The sequence below is a fragment of the Alosa alosa genome, chromosome 7 (genome assembly GCF_017589495.1).
Source record: "Alosa alosa isolate M-15738 ecotype Scorff River chromosome 7, AALO_Geno_1.1, whole genome shotgun sequence".
Classification (NCBI taxonomy): Eukaryota; Metazoa; Chordata; class Actinopteri; order Clupeiformes; family Clupeidae; genus Alosa; species Alosa alosa.
Window position 1 is genome coordinate 12,406,871 of NC_063195.1, and position 25,964 is coordinate 12,432,834.

General features: G+C 42.5%; 1 protein-coding gene across 1 annotated transcript; it reads right to left on the reverse strand.

The window, feature by feature from the left end:
* Positions 1-3,402: 3,402 nt before the first annotated feature.
* On the reverse strand, positions 3,403-5,585 carry LOC125298457 (B-cell receptor CD22-like). The gene is made up of 6 exons (XM_048249206.1): positions 5,218-5,585; positions 4,884-5,120; positions 4,495-4,761; positions 4,323-4,413; positions 4,129-4,189; positions 3,403-3,860 (listed from the first exon to the last, which is right to left on the reverse strand). Exons 1-6 carry the CDS (start codon positions 5,477-5,479, stop codon positions 3,714-3,716), a joined length of 1,065 nt encoding a protein of 354 aa, XP_048105163.1. The 5' UTR covers positions 5,480-5,585; the 3' UTR covers positions 3,403-3,713.
* Between the last annotated feature and the right edge of the window lie 20,379 nt (positions 5,586-25,964).

Sequence of the window (25,964 nt, forward strand, 5' to 3'; positions counted from 1 at the left end):
TCAGTAAGCCATCTTCCTAATCTACATTTGTGAGCTGCCTTATTAGTAATCTCTTGCATTACTTTTATACACATTCGAGGTGTTAATAGTAATAGTAGCTGTAATAGTAAAATAAACAATGGGTGCCATAATTGCTGATGTTGAAGACTTGAGAAACCAAATCATGGTGTGTCATGAGTCATGATCGGTACATAGTACATCAAATAGGAATTAACATGTAGACATGTTCAGTGACAGGATATATTAAGAGTGTTATTTACATGTGTAGTTTAATTTCCTTGTATGTGTGTATTAGTCATGTCTGAGAAAACAAGCCATTCAGGCTGAAGAAACTGTGGTTGTGGTTGTTCTGTGCCAGCTTTTGCTTTGGTGAAATAGTGTGTGCGTGTCTGTGTACGCGTCTTTGTGTGTGTGTGTGTGTGTGTGTGTGTGTGTGTGTGTGTGTGTGTGTGTGTGGGTGTGTGTGTGTGTGCAGGGCCGTGTTTCTTGGTGTTTTATGCCCCCAACGTTGTCCTCAAGGCAGCGTTAGGCACGGGCTAAGTAAGAGTGCGCGCGTGTGTGTGCAGGGCCGTCGCGTCGTTTCAACTTCGAAAAGCTACGTTCACCCGATGCCAATCACTAATCCCATTTTCAAAATTTAGGAAGGTTCGTTCAATCTTTTTAAGTTATAAGTGCAGTAGCGTAACACATCTTGGAATTACATCTCGAATAGCCTATAGCCTCAGCTCCTGGAAGAGGTCAGTGCACTATGTCCTGGGACATAACCCCCATTGTGACGGCCCTGTGTGTGTGTGTGAGAATGAGAGCCTGTGCGTGTGTGTGTGTGTGTGTGTGTGTGTGTCTGAGAGACTAAAAGAAGGAGAAAGGTTCAGAGGAAAGTACAACACAAAGTCTCTGTCGAGTTGAGTCGGATATTAAGTTATGCTTTGAATCTGCATCAGATAATGAGTTTGCAGTCACACACTCACACTCAAACAGTTATAGCCTGGCACACTGGCTACAACATAGAGGACCAAATGGGCTAGTTTTCTAGGGGTATTTATTTAACAATAAGTACATGAACAAAAGGGAAAATAGGACACCAAAGTAAGAAGGTGTGTTAGCCAGAACACAACTCTCTCCTGAAGTCAAGGGCTGGTGTGTTTTTAAAGGGCTGGCTCCACCCACCCGCAACAGGTCTCACCCGTACAAAATTACAGAGCATGCTACTATGCAACACAAACAAACAAACGGGGAAACAGCACCACCAAAGGGTAGAGAAGGGACATAACACACACACGCACACACACTTTTTATGAAGTTATTTTACAATGAAGTATGTAGCATGAAGTATGCCCGTACACCCCAATTAGAGAGCAAGCTACCAAGTAACACAAACAAATGGCACCACCAAAGGGTAGTGGAGGGACATAACAGACATAATCAGTTATTATGTCAGAGGTTAGCATACAGGTGCCTCTGTTGTACTTTACTGCTATGATGGTCCAGGGTTTCAAAGGTCTTACCTGGCACATCAACAAACAACAACGAGCTGATATTCTACAACGTCAGGATTGAGGATGCAGGCAGCTACTCATGTGTATTAAATCACCAAGTGGAAAGTCCATCTCCTCCAGTGAAGCTTGATGTCCTGTGTGAGTACAAGAGTACATCTGTGAACGACTGACTTTAACAAACAGTTTGTAAAACAAAAGTATTACATTCCTCACCTAACAAAGCAATACATAATGTGGGCAAACCTACATCCATTGTTTGTGTATTCTTATGTCAAATATGTATGTTCTAGATCCTCCAAAGAAAACCTCAGTTTCTGTCAGTCCTGCTGATGAGATACTAGAGGGCACTTCAGTGACTCTGATCTGCAGCAGTGATGCCAACCCACCAGTGGAGAGCTACAGTACACCTGGAACAGGAAGACTGGAGATGAAACTACTGAAGTAGGATCAGCGGAGACAATCACCTTCACTCTGAACTCCACCAATGCTGGACTTTACCACTGTGAGGCCAAAAATAGGATTTCCTCAGAGGATTCCAATGCTCTTAAGGTCTCACTGGCAGGTAAACATTATTAATTCCTCACAACTTTGTCCCAATAGAGATCCTTTATGAGATACTCACCTTCTCCTGCATCTTTGGTCATTTATTTATATTTGGATTTAATATCCATGGAGTTATGCTAGGCTGTTTATCATTATAAATCAGCCTTATAGCATCAGTGTGTCTGATGTGTTTTCATTTCTAAAACGTTTCAATACTCATGATCTCATGCAGGATTGTGTTTGTTTATAATTCAGGCTCAGGATGGCAAGGTATGGCTGCGATAGCAGGAGGAGCTGTTGCTTTCCTCATAGTTCTCATCGTGGTCCTGGCTGTTCTCATGTCCCGGTGAGTAACAAACACATCTGTATTACGAATACTCAGGAAAGCACTGCTCTATTTTTCTAGCCTGATAGAGCTCTGATACGTATGTTCTACCTGAGTGTTTTTGTTTTTGTTTTTAAAGAAGGAAGAAGAATGCGTCCAACTCAACCATCGTCTCTGGCAGCACAGTCAGGAATTCACAGGTGTGAAAATCAGGGGACCCGTGTGTCTGTACTGATTGCTCATGTGGATTATGGTTACCCATCAGTGATTAGAGAAGTGAAACTATTGAAGCAAGTGCAGGATAGAACAACACCTTCACTCTGACCATGACCACTACTGGACCACTGTGAGGCTTAGTATTCCAAGAATTCCCCTGCTCTCAATGTCCAACGTGAACATTAAAGGAATTCACAACAGAGTTGGATAGGATGTTACATGCCTCTCGTCTCTGTGCGTGGAGTAACTCGGTAGCTCACTGAGGTCGGCAGATCCATCTCCCAAAAGTGTCAAAGAACTCCAAAATTGTCCTATTTACATGACACTGGTCGTGGGGTTACTTCTTCCTTGCTTTGCTAGCCAATCAGAAGTGGCATAGTCAAGGAGGATCACATCAATATAAAAGTCCAAATATGACAAGATTGACTGAGCAGAATTATTTGTAGCTTTTGCAATTAGATAATTGTGTTAGTTAATATTGTGATTTGCGACTGACATTGACGGGGATGCATAATGTAATGAGAAGTGTGCTGTGTACTGTGTTCAAGTTCAAGTTCAAGTTCAAGTTCAAGTTGGGTTTATTGTCATATGTATAGTAAGAAGTGTGCTGTGTACTGTGTTCAAGTTCAAGTTGGGTTTATTGTCATATGTATAGTAAGAAGTGTGCTGTGTACTGTGTTCAAGTTCAAGTTCAAGTTGGGTTTATTGTCATATGTATAGTAAGAAGTGTGCTGTGTACTGTGTTCAAGTTCAAGTTCAAGTTCAAGTTTATTGTCATATGTATAGTAAGAAGTGTGCTGTGTACTGTGTTCAAGTTCAAGTTCAAGTTGGGTTTATTGTCATATGTATAGTGAGCCTACAATACAATGAAATGCATTTTGCTCCATCACTCACATGCAGTATAACAGACAAGGAAACATACAACAGACAAAAAAAAACAACAGACATAAAGTGCATAGTGCAAGAAAGTGCATCAGCTATTCAACAATCTGACCGCCTGTGGAAAAAAAAAACTATGTGAAAGGCCATCTTAAAGTGGAAATGAAGCAGTGAGAACTGTGACCATTTTTTGGTTGCTTTTTCATTTTTGAAGATACATGGATTTTCATTAAAAACCCGAAATTCAAGTAGTTTCAGAAGTGGACTGTTGTGTACACCAATTCCTCCTGCTGCAGCTGGACTGTGGAGTCCTGCTGCTTTCTGGAACTCTTGAACTGCACGCTGGCGTACTGGGCATCAGCTGGGTCACCTGAGTCCACCCTCTGGGCATCAGCAGAACCCTGCAGGGAAGCAAGGTTTTTATTTCAGTAATGTAATGCATGATGGGTAATCCATATCAGCACAGATGTTCAGTAGAGACCAATACAGCATCAGCTGAACATATGAGGATGGTGCACTTGGCAGTGTACAAATGGACAACAACTGCGTGCATGGTTTTGAAAGTGGTACCTCCCAGCTAGTGAAAAGGGCAAAAGTGTTCCCTTTAGTACAATTCATTTGTGTTCCCAAAGGTAGTAGTGGTGATTGTGTAATCACCTGATGACGCACCTGTGTGTTTATGTCTCTGGTCCTTGAGTCACTAGTTGAGCTGAGCATGTTCCTCTCCCTCCTTTGAGAAAATAAAATAAACACACAGGCAACATATATAAAATATGATATAAGACAACATATGTGATATACTATGATTTACTGATATGTATCAGAGCTGGATTGTAGAACAGGGAGTTTGTTTGAACACTCACCGAGACATAACAACAGCAAGGACCACTATGAGGGCAATAGTGAGGAGAACAGCCCCTCCTGCAATCAGAGCTACATGCTGCCTCCATGAACCTGGTTCATAAACACACACACACATTATGGAGTCATGGGCAATAGCAGTGCAACTAGCAGTGCAATTAAATAAATATTTACCTGCCAAAGAGACATTAACTGCAGAGGAGTTCTGAGAGGCAATTTGATTTGTAGCCTCACAGTGGTAAGGTCCAGCAGTGGTGGTGTTCAGAGTGAAGGTGATGGTCTCCCCTGAGCCTACTTCAGTAGTTTCATCTCCAGTCTGCCTGTACCAGGTGTAGCTCTTCACAGGTGGGTTGGCAACACTGCTGCAGGTCAGAGTCACTGAAGCGCCCTCAAGTACATCACCAGCAGGACTGACAGAAACTGAGGTGTTCTTTGGAGGGTCTTCAAGAGTTATATTTCACATAAGAATTCACATTTTTCACTAATTAACCATCAATGTAGATAACATAATGGTTTGTTCCAATAAGCAATACATGGTCCAAGCATGTTCCATGTTTACTCACACATGATATTAAGCTTCACTGGAGGAGATGGATGATCCTCGAGGCCTTTTAATGCACAGGAATAGTTGCCCTCATCATCAGTGCTGATGTGGAGTATCAGCTCTTTGTCGCTTGTTTGTGCATCAGAGAAAATGTCCCCATTCTTTCTCCACATTAAATGTCCCAAAATGCAATGCTTGCAGCTCAGTTTTACTTCATGTCCCTCAATTGCTGGTCCAGAAATCTGGACTGCAAGATCTGTAATGTTGTAGAAGAAATCAAGATGAGGAATTCAACATTAGACAACAACTAAACGACTCATTAGAAGATATTGTATTCTACCTGTTGACTTTACCTTTGACAGTGAGGTTGACAGAATGTGATATTGTGTTCCTTGAATTTGTTTCAATCCGGGCATAATATTGAGCTGTATCTGTGACTCTCACATTACTCAGAGTCAGTGTGCAATCAGTTTCCTTATCTCTACTGTACTGCACTCGACCCACATATTGTGGGGTATAGAAAATATCAGGGGGTAGGAGCCCCAATACATAGTTGATCACCCAGTAGACTTTAGTAACAGTTTGACCAGCAGGGGGAGTGAATGAGCATGGCATGACCACTGATGATCCACTCACAGCACAGATACTGTTATGACTCCTAGTCACCTCCCATTCTTGACCAGAAAAACCTGCAATTCAAACCACACATCATAATATAATAAAGGTGTCCTGTAGGAAAAGAGTCAAAACTCAAGTTGCACTCTTGCACTTGCGCTTGCTATACCTTCTGCTCTGAGGATAAAGTGAGTTTATAAGTATAAGTATATATACTCTTTTGATCCCTTGAGGGAAATTTGGTCTCTGCATTTATCCCAATCCGTGAATTAGTGAAACACTCAGCACACAGTAAACACACAGTGAGGTGAAGCACAAACTAATCCCGGCACAGTGAGCTGCCTGCAACAACAGCGGCGCTCAGGGAGCAGTGAGGGGTTAGGTGCCTTGCTCAAGGGCACTTCAGCCGTGCCTACTGGTCGGGGTTCGAACCGGCAACCCTCCGGTTACAAGGCCGAAGCGCTAACCAGTAGGCCACTTTGCTGCCTGCTTTGCAAACAGCTGCCATGTTGTAAAGCAACTATACAGTCTCATGATACAAACAAAAGTTATTGTCCCTAACAGCAGCAGTCTTCCTGTTTTGCTGCTTCGGTGATTTAGCTGAGCAGGTCACTCTTTACCCATGCACTATTTTTTTGTGGCTGGATTTGTCTGCAAGAGCAAGAGACTATCAGGATGGGTTTTCTTTCCAGAATTGTTAAAGAAGCCCTATGCAGGTCTGGTTATTCCTTCACTGTTTCTGGGTTTTCGCCGGATTTGGGCTCGCATTTTTCATGACATAGCTCCCCCTACATTTTCGAGGCGCGATTAGATACTCCGCTTACTCACATCCGGATTTACCCGGTCCGGGTTCAGAAAGTTGCATGTTTGTTTTTTCCGCGGAGAAGCGATAGAGGGAGACGAAGCACAACTTTGTGTTTTTACAACCATCAGAACAACTCTGAACCTGCATAATTAAGGTCATTTTGCTAAAATTATTGCATAGGGCTTCTTTAATATCTTTAATATCATTATGGATAATCAATTAAACTTAGCCATAGACTAAACTCTCCATTTCATTAACTGTCATTTATGCTAATGCCCTGCATGTTCTGCCACGTGGTTCACAGTTCACCCTGAGCTGCACATGCACTCTCTATTTATAGAAAAGCTGCTGGGGGATCTGTGAGGCTGACAGACATTCAGAGCAGAAACACCTGCACCTGCAATTCAAACCACACATCATATAACTACTTCCCTCACACAACTGTAAGTAAAGGTGTCCTGTATGAAAAGCTGTGAACATTTAAACTCAAGCTGCTCACCTGCATCAACATGCTGGGAAGATACAGACTTGGCTGGTCTCACTGAAATTTAAGTGAAAATTGGTAACACTTTATTTTAATGGGCAGATTTACCCCATCCAGCAGGTCTCAGGTCAGCTCTTTGCCTCTGATGAAAATTTAGGCAAATTGGCAAAGTTTTGTAAAAGCACTCAGTATTACAATGTAACAACTATATGTAGGTACCCACAAATACATAATGCAAGTACAATGATAGTACCTGATCGTACATGTTGTTACACAGGTTGTACCACTGTACCTAATTAGGTAGGTACACTGTAGCAGCGACACATTAAAATAAAGTGTTACCTGAAAAGTTGTCTGCAAAGGCCTATAAACAGGCCCCTTGTTGTAATAGCCCATCTCAGGGCTGATGTGTGTTCCCCTAACAGCAGTAGTCTGGCTAATGTCCTTTGCTGCTTCTGTGGTTTAGCCGAGCTGGTCACACCTTACCCACAGCTGCCCACGCTGCAGACGCTGCACACGCGCTCTGTTTTGCAGCTGGGTTGGTCTGGAAGGGCAAGAGGCTACCAGGAAGGGCTTTCTTCCTGGATCGTTAGTGTTTGTGTTACTTTAACATTATGGGCAAAGGAGGCGTGGGGATCATCTTTTATTCTAGGAAGAACTCTTTTAGTCTTAATCCCTTCCTTGCTAGATAGATAGATAGATAGATAGATAGATAGATACTTTATTGATCCCCAAGTGGAAATTCAAGACTCTTGCTCTACATTTAGGCAATATATCTTGTAAAATTCCAGTGGTTCACAAACTATTTTTTTCATTCCCCCTTTGGAGGTGGGGAATTTCCAAGCCCCAACTGACCCCATCACCCCGGCAAAATGGGAACGTTAAAATATTAGTTTCGCATTTTGGTTCCACGTTACATTTCCTGTCTCGGTCCACTGGATCTGATGTTATTTTAATTCATATGTCGCTCTGTTTAGGACTCCTACTTTTGTGTGTGGCTATTTTAATAAACTTCCTTGTCAAAAAAGGCATTATGAAGATAGAGATAAAAACAAAACCAATGTCCTCCTGTTCATTCCCATCCCACAGTGGGACTCAGCCCACACGTTGAGAACCACTGTACTATTCACACTGAACTACATTGTTTCATTGAGCTGTGATTATTACATCACATTTATTCCTCTTTCTGCATCAAATGATTATTTCACTCAAACTGTTAGACTCTGGTCTCTGTATATCACTAAACCATGAGATGTACAAAGATGCAGAAATTACACTCTATTATCTATATCAGCATATAAAACATCTCTCATATCTCTATTGTATTCACTGCATTCTCTCGTATTAGCCATGGAACATGTGTACTTACCCAGGGTTCTGGACAGGATGAGAAGAACAGACAGAGACCAACAAGGCGCCATTTCCACCATCACAGACACAGTGCCCTGCAGACTGTAGCTTGAGTTCTAATGATGTCTTGTGTTTGTTACTGAGAACAGGAAGAGTGCTCATGCCAGTTTTTTTTCTCCTGTGGTCAGTCTTTCTGATCACAACATACGTAAAGTGTGTGTGTGTGTGTGTGAGTGTGTGCTTCTGTGTGAGTGTGTGTGTGTGTGTGTGTGTGTGTGTGTGTCTGTGTGTGTGTCTCTGTGTGTGTTTTTGCATGCACATCAGTTTGTGTTTGTCAGTCTGTGTGTGTGTGTGCTTGCACATCAGTGTTTGTCAGTGTGTTATTGTGTGTGTGTGTGTGTGGGCCCTCCCCTGCAGTCCCCTGCCTGATGAACCCATGTTGTATTTCAGGTGCAATCACCATTAACCACCAGTAGGGGGTGTTATCACACTGTTAGATACTACACAGAAAGATCCATAATTGGACAGTGAAACCTTTTTTGAACATTTGCCTTCACACAACAGCAATGTATCTGAAGCAAAGCAATCCAAATGTGCTTGGTTAGTTATCACATTAAGCATTTTGGAATTACAGCCATTTTTACACATTTTACAACATGTACTTCTATGAGTAAAATTATCATGTCTTACAGTTATCCATTTACACTATGGAATTCTGATTCTGTAGTGTAAATGGTGAGTAATGCCTTAATAATAGTGCTACGCCCTCTCCGTGTCCTCTTTTCTCCAGTGGTTGCATCACCCAAGCATAGTTAACTGTACATCCTATATTCGCCTCATTCACGCCATGGCCATTGTAAACCGAAACGAGGCTACATGGTACACAAACCACAGGAATGTTGTGTTTTCTAGGTGGCGAAAATGCATTAATGATATAGTCAGTGTACCCTGTAGCTTCATTTTGCTTTACACAATGTCGGGCGGCCGTGTGAATAAAGCGATTAGACAAGAAAAGTTGGATTGATGATTTTGCCTGCAGACTTTTGTCATTCCAGCCTCCATGTGGTGCCAGTGGACATGAGAAAATAAAAGTCAGAAATAAAAACTAAAGAGTTGTTGCGTTTTGTGTCCACTCTGGTGTCTACGGGGCTCCCGTAACACTGTAGAGATCGCTACTCCTGTAGGTGTGGGTGCGCTCGTCTTCGGACTGTGAGGATTTCACAGGGTGAAAGAGGAGGTATGCGTTTTGTGACTACTCTGGTGTCTAAAGGGATTCCCCTTAACACAATTGAGATCGCTACTCCTGTGTGTAATTGTCTTCGGACTGTGATAATATCACAGGGTAAAAGAGGAAGTATCTTTCAGTGTATGTGTCTCATGCGAGGGTCCCTTTTCAACGGGTTTAGGATGTACGATAGGTTGAGAGGTTTTCTCTATCTGAATCAAATTCCCTAATTTGGGGTTTGGGGGCTAAGGAAGGTGGACTACTTCAGAGTCACTTTCTATCTCTTAGTCGCTGTTCCCTATTCCCTTGGTTCGTACTTCAAAATGTTCAACTTCACTAAAAGAGGAAGAAATTCAGAGCTGTATTTGCAAGAGTTGTTTGTCATCAAAATCTGAGAGAGGTCAGAAACTCACTACGGACTTTCGTCTGGCCGTCCAGATTTGAGAGAAAATCAACTACCCTATTATTTGGGGATTCTTGTCAAAATTAAATTAAAGCTCCTTTTTATGACAATTCTTGTAACATATAAGCACTTCAATTGACCACAACGGATCTATAACCATTTAAGTCATATCTCTAAATACACATGTATTTATCAGACAGATTTCCGTATCCTCGCTTGGGTGTCTGATGTGCGTTTAGACAACAACGGGTCCTAGACCTTAGTTTCAGAAACAATTTTTGACAACAAATAAATTTGCTAACAAAGCCTATTTGGTTTTTTGTCTGCCCTGGAGCATAGGACTTCCCTTCCTAAATGCCTGGCTGAGTTTACTACTCCTGTGTGTGTCAGTGCGTGCGCAGTATATTTTTGCCCATATACAGTGTCTTAGAAAGTAGCCCTCAAACGGACGCTTACTCACGGAGCGAAGGTTTTTGGGGCAGAGCCCCTGTTGCAAAGCGTCCGGGGTTCTCAGCAACACAGGAGAGGCAGAAAAATACGAGAAAACGCTAGACGGTCTTTTTACAAGCCCCTAACCAAAGGTTAGGATTTTGACTTTTATTAAATACAAATAAAAAATACAAAGAAAGAAAAATGCGTTCAAGTCTCTGCGGCTCGACCCGAAGAAAAATGAAAAAGAAGAAAAAAGAACCCTGAACAAGGGGCTGTTCTCTTTTTAGACCCCTCTCGGTCAGGCAGAACATGTCCAAGTTTGGTATTATGTCTTGCCATGAAATATTGGTTCTGCTTTTTCTTTTTTTTTTGCTTAGTTGCCAGTCAGCTTTTTGTTTTGCTGACAAACAGTTTCTTACAGTTGGTACATTATGTTCTTAGATTCTGTCTTTACATTTTGTTTAAAGCACATCTCATTTAGTATAACACACTTTAATTCTAACACAACCTTTATATATCTAAGCAAACACATTTTATGTAGCAACACATTTGAAGTTTTATAATCAAACTTTCTTATATGTTTAAGAAAAACACTCTGTAAATGTAAGCAAAATCATAACAGGTTATTCTAGCAAAAACAATTTATGTTTTTAATTAAGAAAAAAACACACTTCAATTCTAAGCTTCTAAGTTTTTAAACATTATAAGTCTAACTTGTTTCACACTGGTTGTCTATCATTATCTTGCGGCATTTGCACATTTTTATTTGTTTTAGAGCAAGCTGGATTTAAGCAGTTATATGACTAAAAATCTTTTAATAGTAAATCATGAGTCTGCTTATTAATTATTATCACATCTTCACATTGTAAAGTCACGCTACAGGGTGCATCTGTCCCGTTTGTTCCATTCTACCCTCCTGGTGGCAGTAGTGGGTCTAGAAGTGGACTGTTGCATACTCCACCTCCTGCTGCTGCAGCTGGACTGTGGAGTGCAGGCGCACCTGCTGCTCTCTGGAACTCTTGAACTGCACGCTGGTGTACTGGACATCTGGATCACCAGGGTCCACTCTCTGGGCAGGGTCAGAGGTCGCCGGGTTGATGCTGGCATAATCGTCATCAGTAGAACCCTGCAGGAAGTGGAGGCGAGACATTCAGATGAGTCGGTGAGTCTACTGTAAAGCAATGCATGATGGGTAACCCAGATCAACACAGTTGCTCAGTAGAGACTTGTGGGGTATACTACGAAGCATGTTAGACATATCTAGGCTATCCAGGCATGTCGAGGCTACACAAAGCCTTGACTCATGGGTATAAGTTAAGTGATAGAGGCAAAAATGTTCCCTTTAGTACAATTCCTTTGTGATATGGTTTTTATCAAAGATAGTGGTGACTTGATGACACACCTGTGTGTTCCTTGAGTCACAAGCTGATCTGATTATCTTCTTCTTCCTCCTTTGAAAAAATAAAATAAACACACAGGTAGTATATATAAAAGGTTTTTATCAGAGCTGTATCATGACTGTAGAACAGGGAGTTTGTTTGAACACTCACCGGGACATCACAACAACAAGGACCACCATGAGGCCAATTGTGAGGAGAACAACAGCCCCTCCTGCAATCAGAGCTACAAGCTTCCTCACTGAGCCTGATTAATAGAAAACACATACACACACAACATGAAGCTATAGGCAACACAATATAAAGGGACCTATTTTTTTTATTGTGAAAAGCATTAGCATTAACATGAATTGAAAACGACATTGAAAACGACTTAAATAAATAACACACTGTGACAGCAATAATAAAGAAGGCAAGAATATGTGACAAACCAGCAGTGGGACCACATCAACATGTACCTGCCAAAGAGACATCAACTTTCTGGGAGCCAATTTTGTTTTTAGCCTCACAGTGGTAAAGTCCAGCAGTGGTAATGGTCAGAGTGAACGTGATGGTCTCCCCTGAGTCTACTTTAGTAGTTTCATCTCCAGTCTTCCTGTACCAGGTGTAGTTCTCCACTGGTGGGTTGGCATCACTGCTGCAGCTCAGTGTCACTGAACTTTCTTCCACTAAATGATCAGTGTAGTTGAGTGATGCTAATGTCCCTTTAGGAGGGTCTAAATGAAACAAAATTAATTAATTTAAAGTCTTTATTTTAGAAGTTACTTAAATGTTTAGTTACTTGTTAACAAATTTATTTAGATCACATTGTACTCACAAAGAACATTCTCATGAATGTCTTTAGAGTAAGTGTGTCCATGTTTGTTTTTAACTTCACAGTAGTAATATCCAGTGTGTTCAGAGTGGACTTCACTGATGCTGTAAACCTGCTGTGTTGATAACATCACTCATTTACTCTTCTCCTTTTTTTACCAGGAGTAGCTCTCGACTGGTGGGTTGGCATCACTGCTGCAGGTCAGAATCACTGAACTGCCCTCTTCTATTTCACCAGAGGGACTGAATGATGCCAAGGTCTTTGGGGCATCTGATAAACAAACACATTTTTTAAATCTTCTTATGACTTCAACCACAGTCAAAATGGAAACATTACATGAGAATATATAACTCGAGCATTCCAGTGGTGGAATGTAACGGAGTACAAATACTTCGTTACTGTACTTAAGTACATTTTCCACGTATTTGTACTTTACTTAAGTAAAATTTATAGTGCATACTTTTGACTTTTACTTCGTTACATTTTACAGCAATTATCTGTACTTTTACTCCGCTACATTTCTACAACACCATCGTTCCTTTTACGATACATTTTATGATCAGTTTTTTTTTTTCTCTCTGACAAACACGTTTGTTTTACCAGGGGGGTTGCTACCAAAGATTCTGGAGCGCTACGGGCATTCTTAGAAACATAAGCTTCTAGTCTAGACCAGGCAAAGCGTGAGCTTGTAACCATCTGCATTCGGTAGGCTATATTCACCAGACCCATGGCTACACTGTACATGCAACTGTGTTCTGTGCCTTTCTCTGTCTGTTATCTGCAGCGTTAGGGCCTCCTCTCCGATGAGATTGCTATCCGCGGATCAGCGAAGTTACAGGCTATGCCCATGCTTCTGTCACACGTCTGATCATTTGCGGCACAAATGAATGGTAGACTATTAATGAACCGGTGGCCGGAAAAGACGTAACATTTTCCAGATTAGGAAATATTCCTTAATTGTGTGTGATTAAATAAAGATTCATAGCCTACAAGTGTGGCGTAACATCAGCGCTCATTCAATGTCTATGCGTCTGCGCAAGTGAAACTGAACTTAATCATAAAGACACCTTTCTCAGCAACTTTTCTGTTCAATCAGCATAATTGGCATTACGATCCACCCGACGTTTCCCTTGTCTACCCCGTTAAACTTCAGGCTCTCGTGTTTTGCTGAATGATATTACTCAGCAGATCACCCTAGTAGATAACCAGAATTACAGTCTCTAGAATTGTAGGTCAGAATGTAATGGGCCACAGATGGTAAGCACAATTGCATTAACTTAAAACTATCTAGTCGAGTATAACCTAAAACTAGCTTAGAAACTAACTAGATAAAAATGCCTTTTAGAATATAGATATTAAGAGAATAAATAATATGCAAAAAATAAATTATGCAAATACTTTTACTTTTAATACTTAAAGTACATTTAAAAGCAGGTACTTTTTACTTTTACTTAAGTAGGGTTGTCATTGTGGTACTTTTACTTTTACTAAAGTAAATATTTCTCTGTGTATTTGTACTTTTACTTAAGTACTGAGTTTCAGTACTTCCTCCACCACTGGAGCATTCTGAAAGTGAGAGTCTGAAAGTCATAGCAAATGGCTGTGATGATCTCTAACATTGTGATGATATTCAGCATTTTAGTGTTTTCTACTCACACTGAACATTCAGGTAAACTGCAGTAGAATTACGGCCACCATGTTGGTTCTCCGCCACACAAGTAATAATAGTCAGTGTGTCCAGAGGTGATCTTATTAATTCTGTAAATCTGCTCTGATCCCACCAGAGATGGCGCTGTTTCACTCCTCTTATACCACCTGTAGCTCTCCACTGGTGGGTTGGCATCACTGCTGCAGGTCAGAGTCACTGAAGTGTCCTCTAGTATCTCACCAGAAGGCCTGACAGAAACTGAGGTGTTCTCATCAAGCTTTTGCATCATCTAATTTCCATGGAGCTTTCTGTTTATCTGTGATTGTCTTATTTTTAAAAGGTGCTATGTACGGTTAGTCTGGCTTTCACCAGACCCAAGCTCAATCTTTTAAGACCTTTTACAGTATGGTCTATGCTCTGTTTTGAGGCTGCTGAGATACAGGCAACAAAGTTAGGTGGTTTACCCCGCAGGCTGAGTGCACATGAGTCGTTCTATATCTGATCACCACAGGGATGGTCGTTGCCGGCGACAGCAGGGAGAGTTACAGTAGTTCCCAGGTTATTGCCGGAACTAGAGGCGCAATGGAAGTTCCAGAACACGAGATGTAAATTGTCAGTCCCAAGGGAACAATGGCACTACACGTTGAAGGTTAGAAGCTAGCCTTTGTGAGCCCAGTAAATTTGGGGGAAATCTATCACCCATAAAACATGCTGCATTATTCCAGAACAAGTCAGAGTTGTCAAGAAAAATGCAGGACGCTGGCTCTAGATGCAGACAGAAGCCATGAATTAAGGCCATAAACCCTACTGATTGGGGCAACTGTGGCCCACTGGTTAGCACTCTGGACTTGTAACCGGAGGGTTGCTGGTTCGAGCCCCGACCAGTAGGCACGGCTGAAGTGCCCTTGAGCAAGCCACCTAACCCCTCACTGCTCCACGGGCGCTGCTGTTGTTGCAGGCAGCTCACTGCGCCGGGATTAGTGTGTGCTTCACCTCACTGTGTGCTGTGTTTCACTAATTCACGGATTGGGTTAAATGCAGAGACCAAATTTCCCTCACAGGATCAAAAGAGTATCTATACTTAAAACTATATAGGAATCAGTCCCGAAGTAAAACTGCCTTGCACAACAGACAGACTGAGAAAGTCATTTGTCCCCAGGGCCATTGAAGTGTTCAATGCTTCACTTAAGGGAAGAGGAGAGATAGACTTCTCTGCATAGTCTGTCTGCCTCTTCACCGGGGGATGACTCAAACAAAACAAAAACAAAAGGAGATCCAGTTGGAAAACAAACTAACAAGGGGACAAAAGGGATAAAAAGAAAACAATAATAATGCCGGTAGCACCAGGCAGCAGAGGATTCACAGCTACGGGGGATGATTGGGAACTCTGAGCACCACCGGTAGCACCAGGCAGCAGAGGATTCACAGCTACGGGGGATGATTGGGAACTCTGAGCACCACCGGTAGCACCAGGCAGCAGAGGATTCACAGCTACGGGGGATGATTGGGAACTCTGAGCACCACCGGTAGCACCAGGCAGCAGAGGATTCACAGCTACGGGGGATGATTGGGAACTCTGAGCACCACCGGTAGCACCAGGCAGCAGAGGATTCCCAGCTACGGGGGATGATTGGGAACTCTTCACTTAAGGGAAGAGGAGAGATAGACTTCTCTGCATAGTCTGTCTGCCTCTTCACCGGGGGATGATTGGGAACTCTGCTGTGGCTGACAGGTAGGCGTTGAGGCACGGAGGAGTGGCCAAAGGTAGGGAGCTTCCCGCTGCAGGCACTGGGTGAATGAGATCTCCAGGCCGGCCCACAGCTATTTCAGAACGGGAGAGACCTCCGTGGCCGTTAGCTGGAATTGGTTTAGGGAGGCCACCTGAACATCTGCCTCCTTTAGTAGCTGGTAGCAAGAGGTGGATGGTCCTGCGGCGACGGGGGTCACAGAGGCACCCGTCTTTTGAAAGCCATCGTCAGCGGCGGTGATGACGGCATCGGTCCAGCATGAGCCTTCAGCAGTGGTGAAATTCGGTCCACTGTGTGTGGGCGAAGCTGTCCGATCCTGGGACGATGCCCAGTCTTGTGGCAGCAGGGCCGTGAGAGCAGCGCTGAAAGCCACACTGCTTGTGCATTCGTGGCCTACTGGTTAGGGAATTCATTTTGAAGGGTGGCCGGTTCAATTCCTGACTGGAAGATTGAACAGCGCTCTCCACGGATGAGGTGCCTATGAGCAAGTCACCTAACCCCCAACTGCTCCCCAGGCACCGGATCAAGGGCTTCCCACTGCTCGGGGGGTGTGGGTGTGCTCGTAGTGAGCTCACGCCGCTGCGCGTCGGGCCGTATTACAACCTCGACCGTGCATTATGCACCTCATTAAATAATATGAATTTTCCATATTGGGTCTTAAAAGCCGTGTATCCTTCTAGCCACAGCGTTTTTGTTTCAAACATCTAAGCGTGCTCAGATGACGTGATAGACCAGGCACTGTTGCTCACCTGTACATCATCATAAAGCCTGATTTGATTGGTCCGCCTGATATAGGGCGAGCATACTTCCACCACAATGAAGCAATGCCAGACCGAACTTCCCGACCTCAAATGTTGTGGGCGGGACTAAGTTCGGAATGGCACCCAGGCTAGTGGTGTTGGGGTTCAGGCTCTGTAAAATTGAATTATTCTGGATGGCACTAGGCTTTCCTCTTTGAGAATAATTCTCCTGGTCCATACCATCCTAAAACAAATACAAAACAGAAATGTTGTTTACACTTGTTTACACTTAAGTTTTGAATTCAAAGAATTTTCAGTCTGAAACTAGCCTGGGTTTTCCCATGCTGCCTTACGCGCGCGATTTTATTCACGCTGCTAGGCAGCCTGGATTCTATGCACTTCGTTTTCACCTCAACGAAGGAACCAATCACAGAACAGAGGGAGGGCAGCAAGACGACGATGACAAACCGAAGCCGTTACGAGCAACGTACAGACGCATTTGATAGACATTTTTAGCGCCCAAAAAACAGCTCTGGGCATTCGTAAACCACGTTTCAAAGACGAGAAAATTAATGTCTAGTTCCCAGACCCCATCTCAATGAGATGAGGTCTGACGTTAGCCAGGCTAGTCTGAAGCACTAGCTTATATTGCAAACAGCACAGTTCAAACTCATAGTGTTAAATGACCACAAATGATGTAACACTTCTTAACTCTCCCACCGTCCACACACACATACAGAAACACATTTACCTTTGTGTTCTTGTGTGAATCTCAAAAAGTCCAGCTGGAATTTATTGTCCTCCACCTGCGAAAACATAACTAGACATGAGAAGTGGAATGACAAGAGGACTTATTGGTTTGGATGGTTGTCCATCTTTACCCTTCAATACAGCAGAATTAATTAAAGACTCATTGATGGAGAGATTGGGCCTTTATTCCACAGGAACATTTAGCCACATTTAACAGCATTTGTAGTGAGAAGGATGAGCTCATTTTTGCAGATTCACTTGCACCATGTTGGTTCTTTACCCTACAGTAGTAAAGGTCAATATGTCCGAAGGTGATCCTGGTGATTCTGTAAGTCTGCTTTGATCCCACCACTGACGAGCCTTTGCCCCTCCTCCTTAACTAGATGTAGATATCTACTCTGGGGTTGGCATCGCTGCTGCAGGTCAGAGTCACTGAACTGCCTTCTGGAACGTCAGCAGAAGGGTTGAATGCAACAACGGTGTTCTTTGGGGGGACTTAAAGGAAGATAAAACACTTCAGAATTCACATATATAAAGACATTTTTGTGTTATTTTGTGTTATTAAAACATTGTTTAATACTTTTTACTCACACATGACATCAAGCTTCAATGTTGGAGATGGATGATCCTCGAGGCCTTCTAATGCTCAGGAATAGTCGCCCTCATCCGCAGTGCTGATGTTGTGGAGTATCAGCTCATTGTCGCTTGTTTGTGAATGAGGTAAAATCATTTCATCCTTTTTCCACATTATCTTGAGTTTTGGCCCAAAACACAGCGGCTCTCACAACTTAGCTTAACTGTACGTCCCTCTATAGCTGATCCAGATGTCTGGACAAGAAGGTCTGCAATATCTTGGAAGAATTAAATCATAATGTGATGAAGCTTTAAAAGTATTTTAGTGCTCTATGGTTCTCATTAGCATTGGCTAACCATTTAAGGTGTCCAAGCAACCAAATGGTTTAGTGACATTTCTACACATGTTGCCTTTACCTTTGGCAGTGAGGCTGACTTTAGATGACAGGTAGCTCTCTCCTTGTTTGTTTGTTTCAATCCTGACATAATATTGAGCTGTATCTGTGACTCTCACATCACTCAGAGTCAGTGTGCAGTTTCTTTCATTATCTGTACTGTACTGCACTCGACCCTCATACTGTGGGATGTTCAGAGCCGGACAGTAACGGAGTACATTTACTTGAGTACAGTACTTGAGTACAATTTTGAGGGATCTGTACTTTACTCGAGTATCATTTTTGGGGAGTACTCATGACTTTACTCAAGTACATTTGAGAGGCAAATATTGTACTCTTTACTCCACTACATTTCTATCTATAACCGTGAGTACCCGTTACTTCTTCTAAAAAAAAAAAAAAAAAAAGAAAAAATCTCGGAAACCCTCAATTTGTTGTTTCCCTCTCAAACGTGATTGGATTGTGCAGGCGCCACTGATTGGGACAGCCTATCAGCAGTCACCTTCAGCTTTCCGCCAAAGTCATACTGTGGGATGTTTAAGAGGTCAGGAGGAAGCACTCCTTGTTTCACATTCGTCACCCAGAAGACTTGAGTGACTGTGAGACCAGGAGGGTGAGTGAAGGAGCAGGGCATGACCACTGACGATCCAATCACAGCACAGATACGGTAATGAGGCATCGTCACGTCCCATGTCTGACCAGACACACCTGAGATGCACAGCACACAGCATTGCTTTTACAAGGAAATCTACGATGTTACATTAGCGGGAAATCAATCAGACATTCATCATGACAACACATGGGAAACATATTACACATTGATCACAGCCCTATATTCATCACTTTCTCTACATATTAAGATCTTCTAACATCTTCTAGCTTTCACCCTAAAGACATTTGGAATGGATGAGACAGGGCTCGTCACTGTCCAAAAACCTGGCTTCCTTGTTGCAACAAAGGGGGAAAGACGAGAGGGGAGCGTTACATCAGCGGAGAGGGGGGTTCTTGTTACCATGGCACTGCAGGGAATGCTCTTGGTAACATTAACCCCCCCCACCATTTCGTCGTTCCCCGGAAGAAATTCCTTCCACATTTTATTCGTGGTGGGCCAGAGGGGTCAATCGGCACAGCCAATGGCAGTGGCTGGATGATGGAGAAGGACTTTGTTGTCTACTTGCAACATTTTGTGAACCACACCCGGGCATCAGAGAAGAACAAAGTGTTGCTGCTCCTGGATAACCATAGCTCTCACATCTCAATTGAAGCTATAAACTTCTGTAGGGCCAATGGGGTGATTATGCTTTCATTTCCACCACACTCACCATCTGCAGCCGCTTGACAAGTCTGTCTACGGTCCGGTAAAGAGGCTCTTCAATGAGGAGATGGACAAGTGGCACCGGGAGAATCCTGGGCAAACAGTCACCATTTATGACCTGCCACAGTTGCTCAACAACATCTTACTGCTGGCAGCGTCACCCCTGAATGTGAAGAAGGGGTTTAAAGAAGCCCTATGCAGGTCTGGTTATTCCTTCGCTGTTTCTGGGTTTTCGCCTGATTTGGGCTCGCATTTTTTAACGACATAGCTCCCCCTGCAGCTTCGGTAGCAAGTGACTGCTACGCTAAACCCCCACTAGCTAGCGAGCTAGCCATCAATAAACCAAGCTAAACACATAGGGCTCACAATGAAATGGTCGAGCAAACACATTGTTCAAGAGACTATCAAATCACATTACAAAAACGAAGTTCACCCAAGGGTAGGCTACTTACAATTTCAACAGCAACAAAGCCAAGTCGGAGTCCATTTTGCAGTCTTCTTAGAAACTACAATCTGACTACATTTTCAAGTATTTCCGCCGAGTTACATCCAGATGTGTTTGGACCGCGACCAGAAAGTTGCATATTCGGTTTTTCTGCGGAGAAGCACTAGGAGGAGACGAAGCACCCACCAAACGACCCAAAAAGTGTTGTAGAACCATCAGAACGACTCTCAACCTACATAATTAAGGTAATTTTTGCTAAAATTGTTGCATAGGGCCTCTTTAAGAGTACTGGGATCTGGCCGCTCAATCCTTCTGTCTTTGAGGAAGAGGATTTTCTCCCGCCGTCAGTGACTGACAGGCCCCCTCCAGATGAGTCTCTCTCCACCACTCTCACACCACCTGGGCCGTCCACCACCCTCACACCACCTGGGGCGTACACCACCCTCACACCACCTGGGGCATACACCACCCTCACGCCACCTGGGCCATACACCACCCTCACACCACCTGGGGCGTACACCGCCCTCACACCACCTGGGCCGTCCGCCCCCGATTCTTTTGTTGCTTTTACAGGGCCAACAGTGACTGTAAATTCAGAGGGTGTTAGTGAAGTAACCCTGATCTTATTTCCCCTGTCTTTACAAGAGGAGGAAATCATCACAGAAGTAAGAGAAATTTATTTAATTTCAAGTTATACATACATAGTCTGGTGTTACCATCCTACGTACTTCCAGCCAAAATTTGATTTCAGCCTCGAACGTAGTCTGGCCCAACCCACAGTATGCGGTTCGCGTACGACCGCGCCAATCAGCGAACAGTTGAGTGATGACGCGGAACTTGCCTGCCGAGTTGCTTGTAGTCCAGCGAAGCTTGTAGTTCTGGGTAGTTCACTGGGACTAGAGGTTACCGAGCTGGGCTCAAGGTAAACCGCTCCGTGTTTGTGTTTGACAGAGGCTAGCCTGTGGCCGAGCTGGGCTCCAGGCGAGGCTACCTTGCGTGTGGACAGTAACGTTAGCCAGTCACCAAGCGTGGCTCAGGGTGCGTTGTTTTATGCCGAACAACTGTTAGTTTAACTGAGCAAGCTCCAGGTTAAATAACACGTAGTTCGTCAGTACAATCCAACTTATCCGAGAGTGAGTCTGAACAGCCCGTGGAGAACGAAGTAAGCTCCGACGAAGTCACCGGGTTGAGTAGAACAACAATCATCTGATAAGCGGCGAGAAGAGATAGGGAAAACTGGCGTGTGACAAGAGCTGATATAATCTCGGCGACGTGACGCTTTTGGTATACAACTCTCTGTCTGTGGCTGGCGCAAGTTAGAGATATATCCACTACGAAGAGACTGCCCTGGCGGTCAGGTAGCCTGCATACTAGCCAGCAGTGGTGGAATGTAACAAAGTACAAATACTTCGTTACTGTACTTAAGTAAATTTCCCACGTATTTGTACTTTACTTAAGTAAAATTTATAGTGCATACTTTTGACTTTTACTTCGTTACATTTTACAGCAATTATCTGTACTTTTACTCCGCTACATTTCTACAACACCATCGTTCCTTTTTTACGATACATTTTATGATCAGTTTTTTTTTTTCTCTCTGACAAACACGTTTGTTTTACCGGGGTTGCTACCAAAGATTCTGAGCTTCGTGCATTCTTAGAAACATAAGCTTCTAGTCTAGACCAGTCAAAGCGTGAGCTTGTAGCCATCTGCATTCGGTAGGCTATATTCACCAGACCCATGGCTACACTGTACATGCAACTGTGTTCTGTGCCTTTCTCTGTCTGTTATCTGCAGCGTTAGGGCCTCCTCTCCGATGAGATTGCTATCCGCGGATCAGCGGTTACAGGCTATGCCCATGCTTCTGTCACACGTCTGATCATTTGCGGCACAAATGAATGGTAGACTATTAATGAACCGGTGGCCGGAAAAAACGTAACATTTTCCAGATTAGGAAATATTCCTTAATTGTGTGTGATTAAATAAAGATCCATAGCCTACAATTGGGGGTAGTAAAGTGGCGCTCATTCAATGTCTATGCGTCTGCGCAAGTGAAACTGAACTTAATCATAAAGACACCTTTCTCAGCAACTTTTCTGTTCAATCAGCATAATTGGCATTACGATCCACCCGATGTTTCCCTTGTCTACCCGTTAAACTTCAGGCTCTCGTGTTTTGCTGAATGATATTACTCAGCAGATCACCCTAGTAGATAACCAGAATTACAGTCTCTAGAATTGTAGGTCAGAATGTAAACTGGGCCACAGATGGTAAGCACAATTGCATTAACTTAAAACTATCTAGTCGAGTATAACCTAAAACTAGCTTAATTAAAATGCCACAGCCCATACTGATTTTTCCTTTTAGAATATAGATATTAAGAGAATAAATCATTATGCAAATACTTTTACTTTTAATACTTAAAGTACATTTAAAAGCAGGTACTTTTTACTTTTACTTAAGTAGGGTTGTCATTGTGGTACTTTTACTTTTACTAAAGTAAATATTTCTCTGTGTATTTGTACTTTTACTTAAGTACTGAGGTTCAGTACTTCCTCCACCACTGCTAGCCAGCGGTCTGTTTAGTACTGAGCAGGTTCGGATCATGGCTTGTGCCAAGTGTGCACGTGCACAGGGGCCCTCAGCCAATGGGGGCCCTCGGATTTAAAAAAAAAAAAAAAAAAAAAAATTGCCATGAATTTAGGCTAGATTATGCCCGGTGCTTCTGTCTGTTAATTTGCGGCACAACTGAATGGTGTTATGGAATCGCGGACCGAAAGAAAAATAAATTAAATGTTTTCCTGATCAATATAGAGGCATAACATTAGGTGGAAGTGGTTGGCTATGAGTGCTCATTCAATGTGTATGCGTGTTTGCGAAAGTGAAACTGACCCACTCGTGGGTAGGTGAATGAAGTGGATACCTGCAATGTTCATGAAAACAGCATAGTGATTGGATAGCCTAATAAATCGTGACTTGTTGTAGGCCTAACAGTATCTTATATCGTAGCAAATAGCCTATGGCGATGCCGATGACAGATAGGCCTACACTTATTTCACTCGTCTCGCTGGAGTGAGATAATGTGGGCTGTTGCGCAAAGAAATTAATTAGGGAGATGATCTGCATCTCCATTTACCAAACGCTATAGTTTTGCTAACATCTCCACTGTTAAGGTGAAATATGTCTCCATGCAAGGTAGTGTCAAGCAGCAGTGAAGTGAAAACCTTATCATGCAGGTAGCCAATGTTCACGTCACCTGAGTCAGACAGAAAACGGGCCCTGCTTGCTCTGTTAAAGTTTGTATGCCCCTTCCAAACTGCGTTAAAAGGGTATATTTAACAGCCAGAATTTCACAATTTTCCCGGGGGAGACACCCCCTAACCCCCCGTAATATGTTCAGCACCACCTCTCACAAAATACTATCAACGTCCCTGCTACCGGTCCGTCAGAAATATGACAACTGTTGTCCGGTCCGTTTAGTGAAAAATATTGCTGTACACTGTTTGGCCAGCAAAGGGAGGTTACAGCCTAATAATAAAAACAGCTGCTGGAATTCATTTCTGTGTGGGCCTGAGTTATAATATATGACATAATGTACTACATTTTCATTGTGTGCAATTGTGCACCAGCCTGCACAGCGACAGCAAAGAGAGAAGCGCTGGCTGCACACGCACGTCACTTGCACGCGCAAACGTGCTCACACGCGTCGCGGTCAGGGTGGGGGAGGGTGGGTGGCTTTTTTGATATTGTGCACAGGGGCCCATATTTGTTTAATCCGTCCCTGCTACTGAGAGCAGAAGTGGGAAGCGTAAAAGCCTGAACTCCGGCGCACAGCATACGTCATTACCAAACGTTGCTGATTGGTTAAGGGAACTCCAATGATTTTAAACCTCAAAATAAGCATCCGCCCATTACGGAGACAGATTATTATTATTTTGTTCCAGACTGTATGACGAAGACAAACGTAGTCACAGGCGGTAAGGACTAGGCTAATACATACAATTCTGGAATTATTCATTCCTTTGAATGTGTGTGTGTGTTTGTGTTTATGTTTACCAGGTTCAGCATGTTCCAAAGTTTAGTCCTGAACTAATCAGGCCTCATCCAAAAGCTGGCCCCAGAAAGGCCAATGGTCACCGTCGGAGAAAAAGGACCACGGAAATACTCACTGACACCCCTGTAAAGAATACCCTTGAAGAGGAGAAAATAAGATCCTCCATGAAGGTGAAGAGGAAGATTGTGACAGAGAAAAAAAGAAAGAAGAAAAGCATAGAAGACACCCAATGCCTGGTGAGTGACGAATGGTTCTCAAGGTCACGGTCGGGAGAGAAATGGGTGGCCTGCTCCAAGTGTAGCATGTGGTGACACGTACAGTGTATCCCCCCTGGTGGAGACAGCTACACATGCCATCACTGTGAAAGTGACACCTGAGTCACTTTTTTCTTTGTTGTTTGTTTACTGTTACTGTTTACATTGTTATTTTTGGTGTTATTGAAATGTTTCCAATATCTCTTCCAATATCAGTGTTAAATATTTGTTCCTGTTGTATACTTTTTAACCAGTGCTAATTTAAATAAAATGAATGAATCTGAACATAAAACATGTTGCCCAATTGTTATTTTCTTTATTTGTCTTTATTTATTATATTTGTAGTGAATGGTTAGTTACCTTGACGTCATTTAAAATGGGTGTCTCAACTGTACCACCCATAAGTACAGTTGAGACAAAAAACACTTTATTTTTATGAGCTAATTGTGGAAAATATAAACTACTTATGAGCATTATTGATTGATAATATCTTAGTCTACAAGCTAATGAAATGTCATGTGGCATGTCATGTGGAAATGCACTTCCTTTCAGTATCTATTTTTTAATTTAAAAATCAAAACGCAAAAAGTGTCTCAACTGTACTCAGTCTACCCACACATTTGAGTGTTACATTTGATTTTCAAAACTCAATAACTATATTATAAGTAAAAGAACAATTTTTAAAAACTACTTAAAAAATACAAAATACCAAAAAAATCTACTCAATACATTTACTTGATTAAATGTAATTAGTTTTTCTCCACCTCTGGGGCGGGGGGTGGGGGCAGGTAAAAATCCACGCCCACTCCCCAAGATAAATAGGACTAGTGGCGTTCGACTGAATGAATAGCCTATTTACTGGGGGTGAATCTCAAAAGACGATACGATTCGCATCTATACAAACAATACGATTTGATACAAGAAAAGATACATGTTCATAAAAAAAGGATTCAGTACGATTCAATGCGATTCGATGCAGTTCAAGAATGAAAAGCATTCTGAAAGATTTTATAATTTGCTCAAGGTGCACATTAATTTTATATTATCAATTATCGTGGTCATGGCTGTCAATTAGGCAAAAAAAGTGTGAATATGATTAGGCTATCTAAACTGAGGTTTGTATCATATACTGTATTGCAATGAAAAAAGAATAGTCTACATTTCAGTCAAACACAGCAGCCAAATACAACATAAAAATACATTTTTATTGACTTTATAGATTATTATAGATCTGATTATTTTCACGGAGCTGTAGCCTATTATTGAGGTAAGACAATACTGAAATAAAATAAAACAAAACAGTGAAGACACTCTTGGCCTTTTCTCATATAGCAAACAATAACAATAATAAAACAGGCCTACATATCAGTGAACTCTCGGCTTATTTTGTTCCAACGGTAGACCTATGAAAACCCACGGGGCTTTTGAGTAAGTAATCCTCTCCATGCTGTAATTATGGATTATCCCCTCTCTTAGGACACTGTACACTACAATAATAAAATAGGCCTACATATCAGTGAACTCTCGGCTTATTTTGTTCCAACGTTAGACCTATGCATGTCACAAGTCTGAGTGAATATGAACCCAATAATAATAATTTGTGCATCGTTTTAGCAGCAAGGCCCAAATGATTCTTTAACATTAGGGATATCC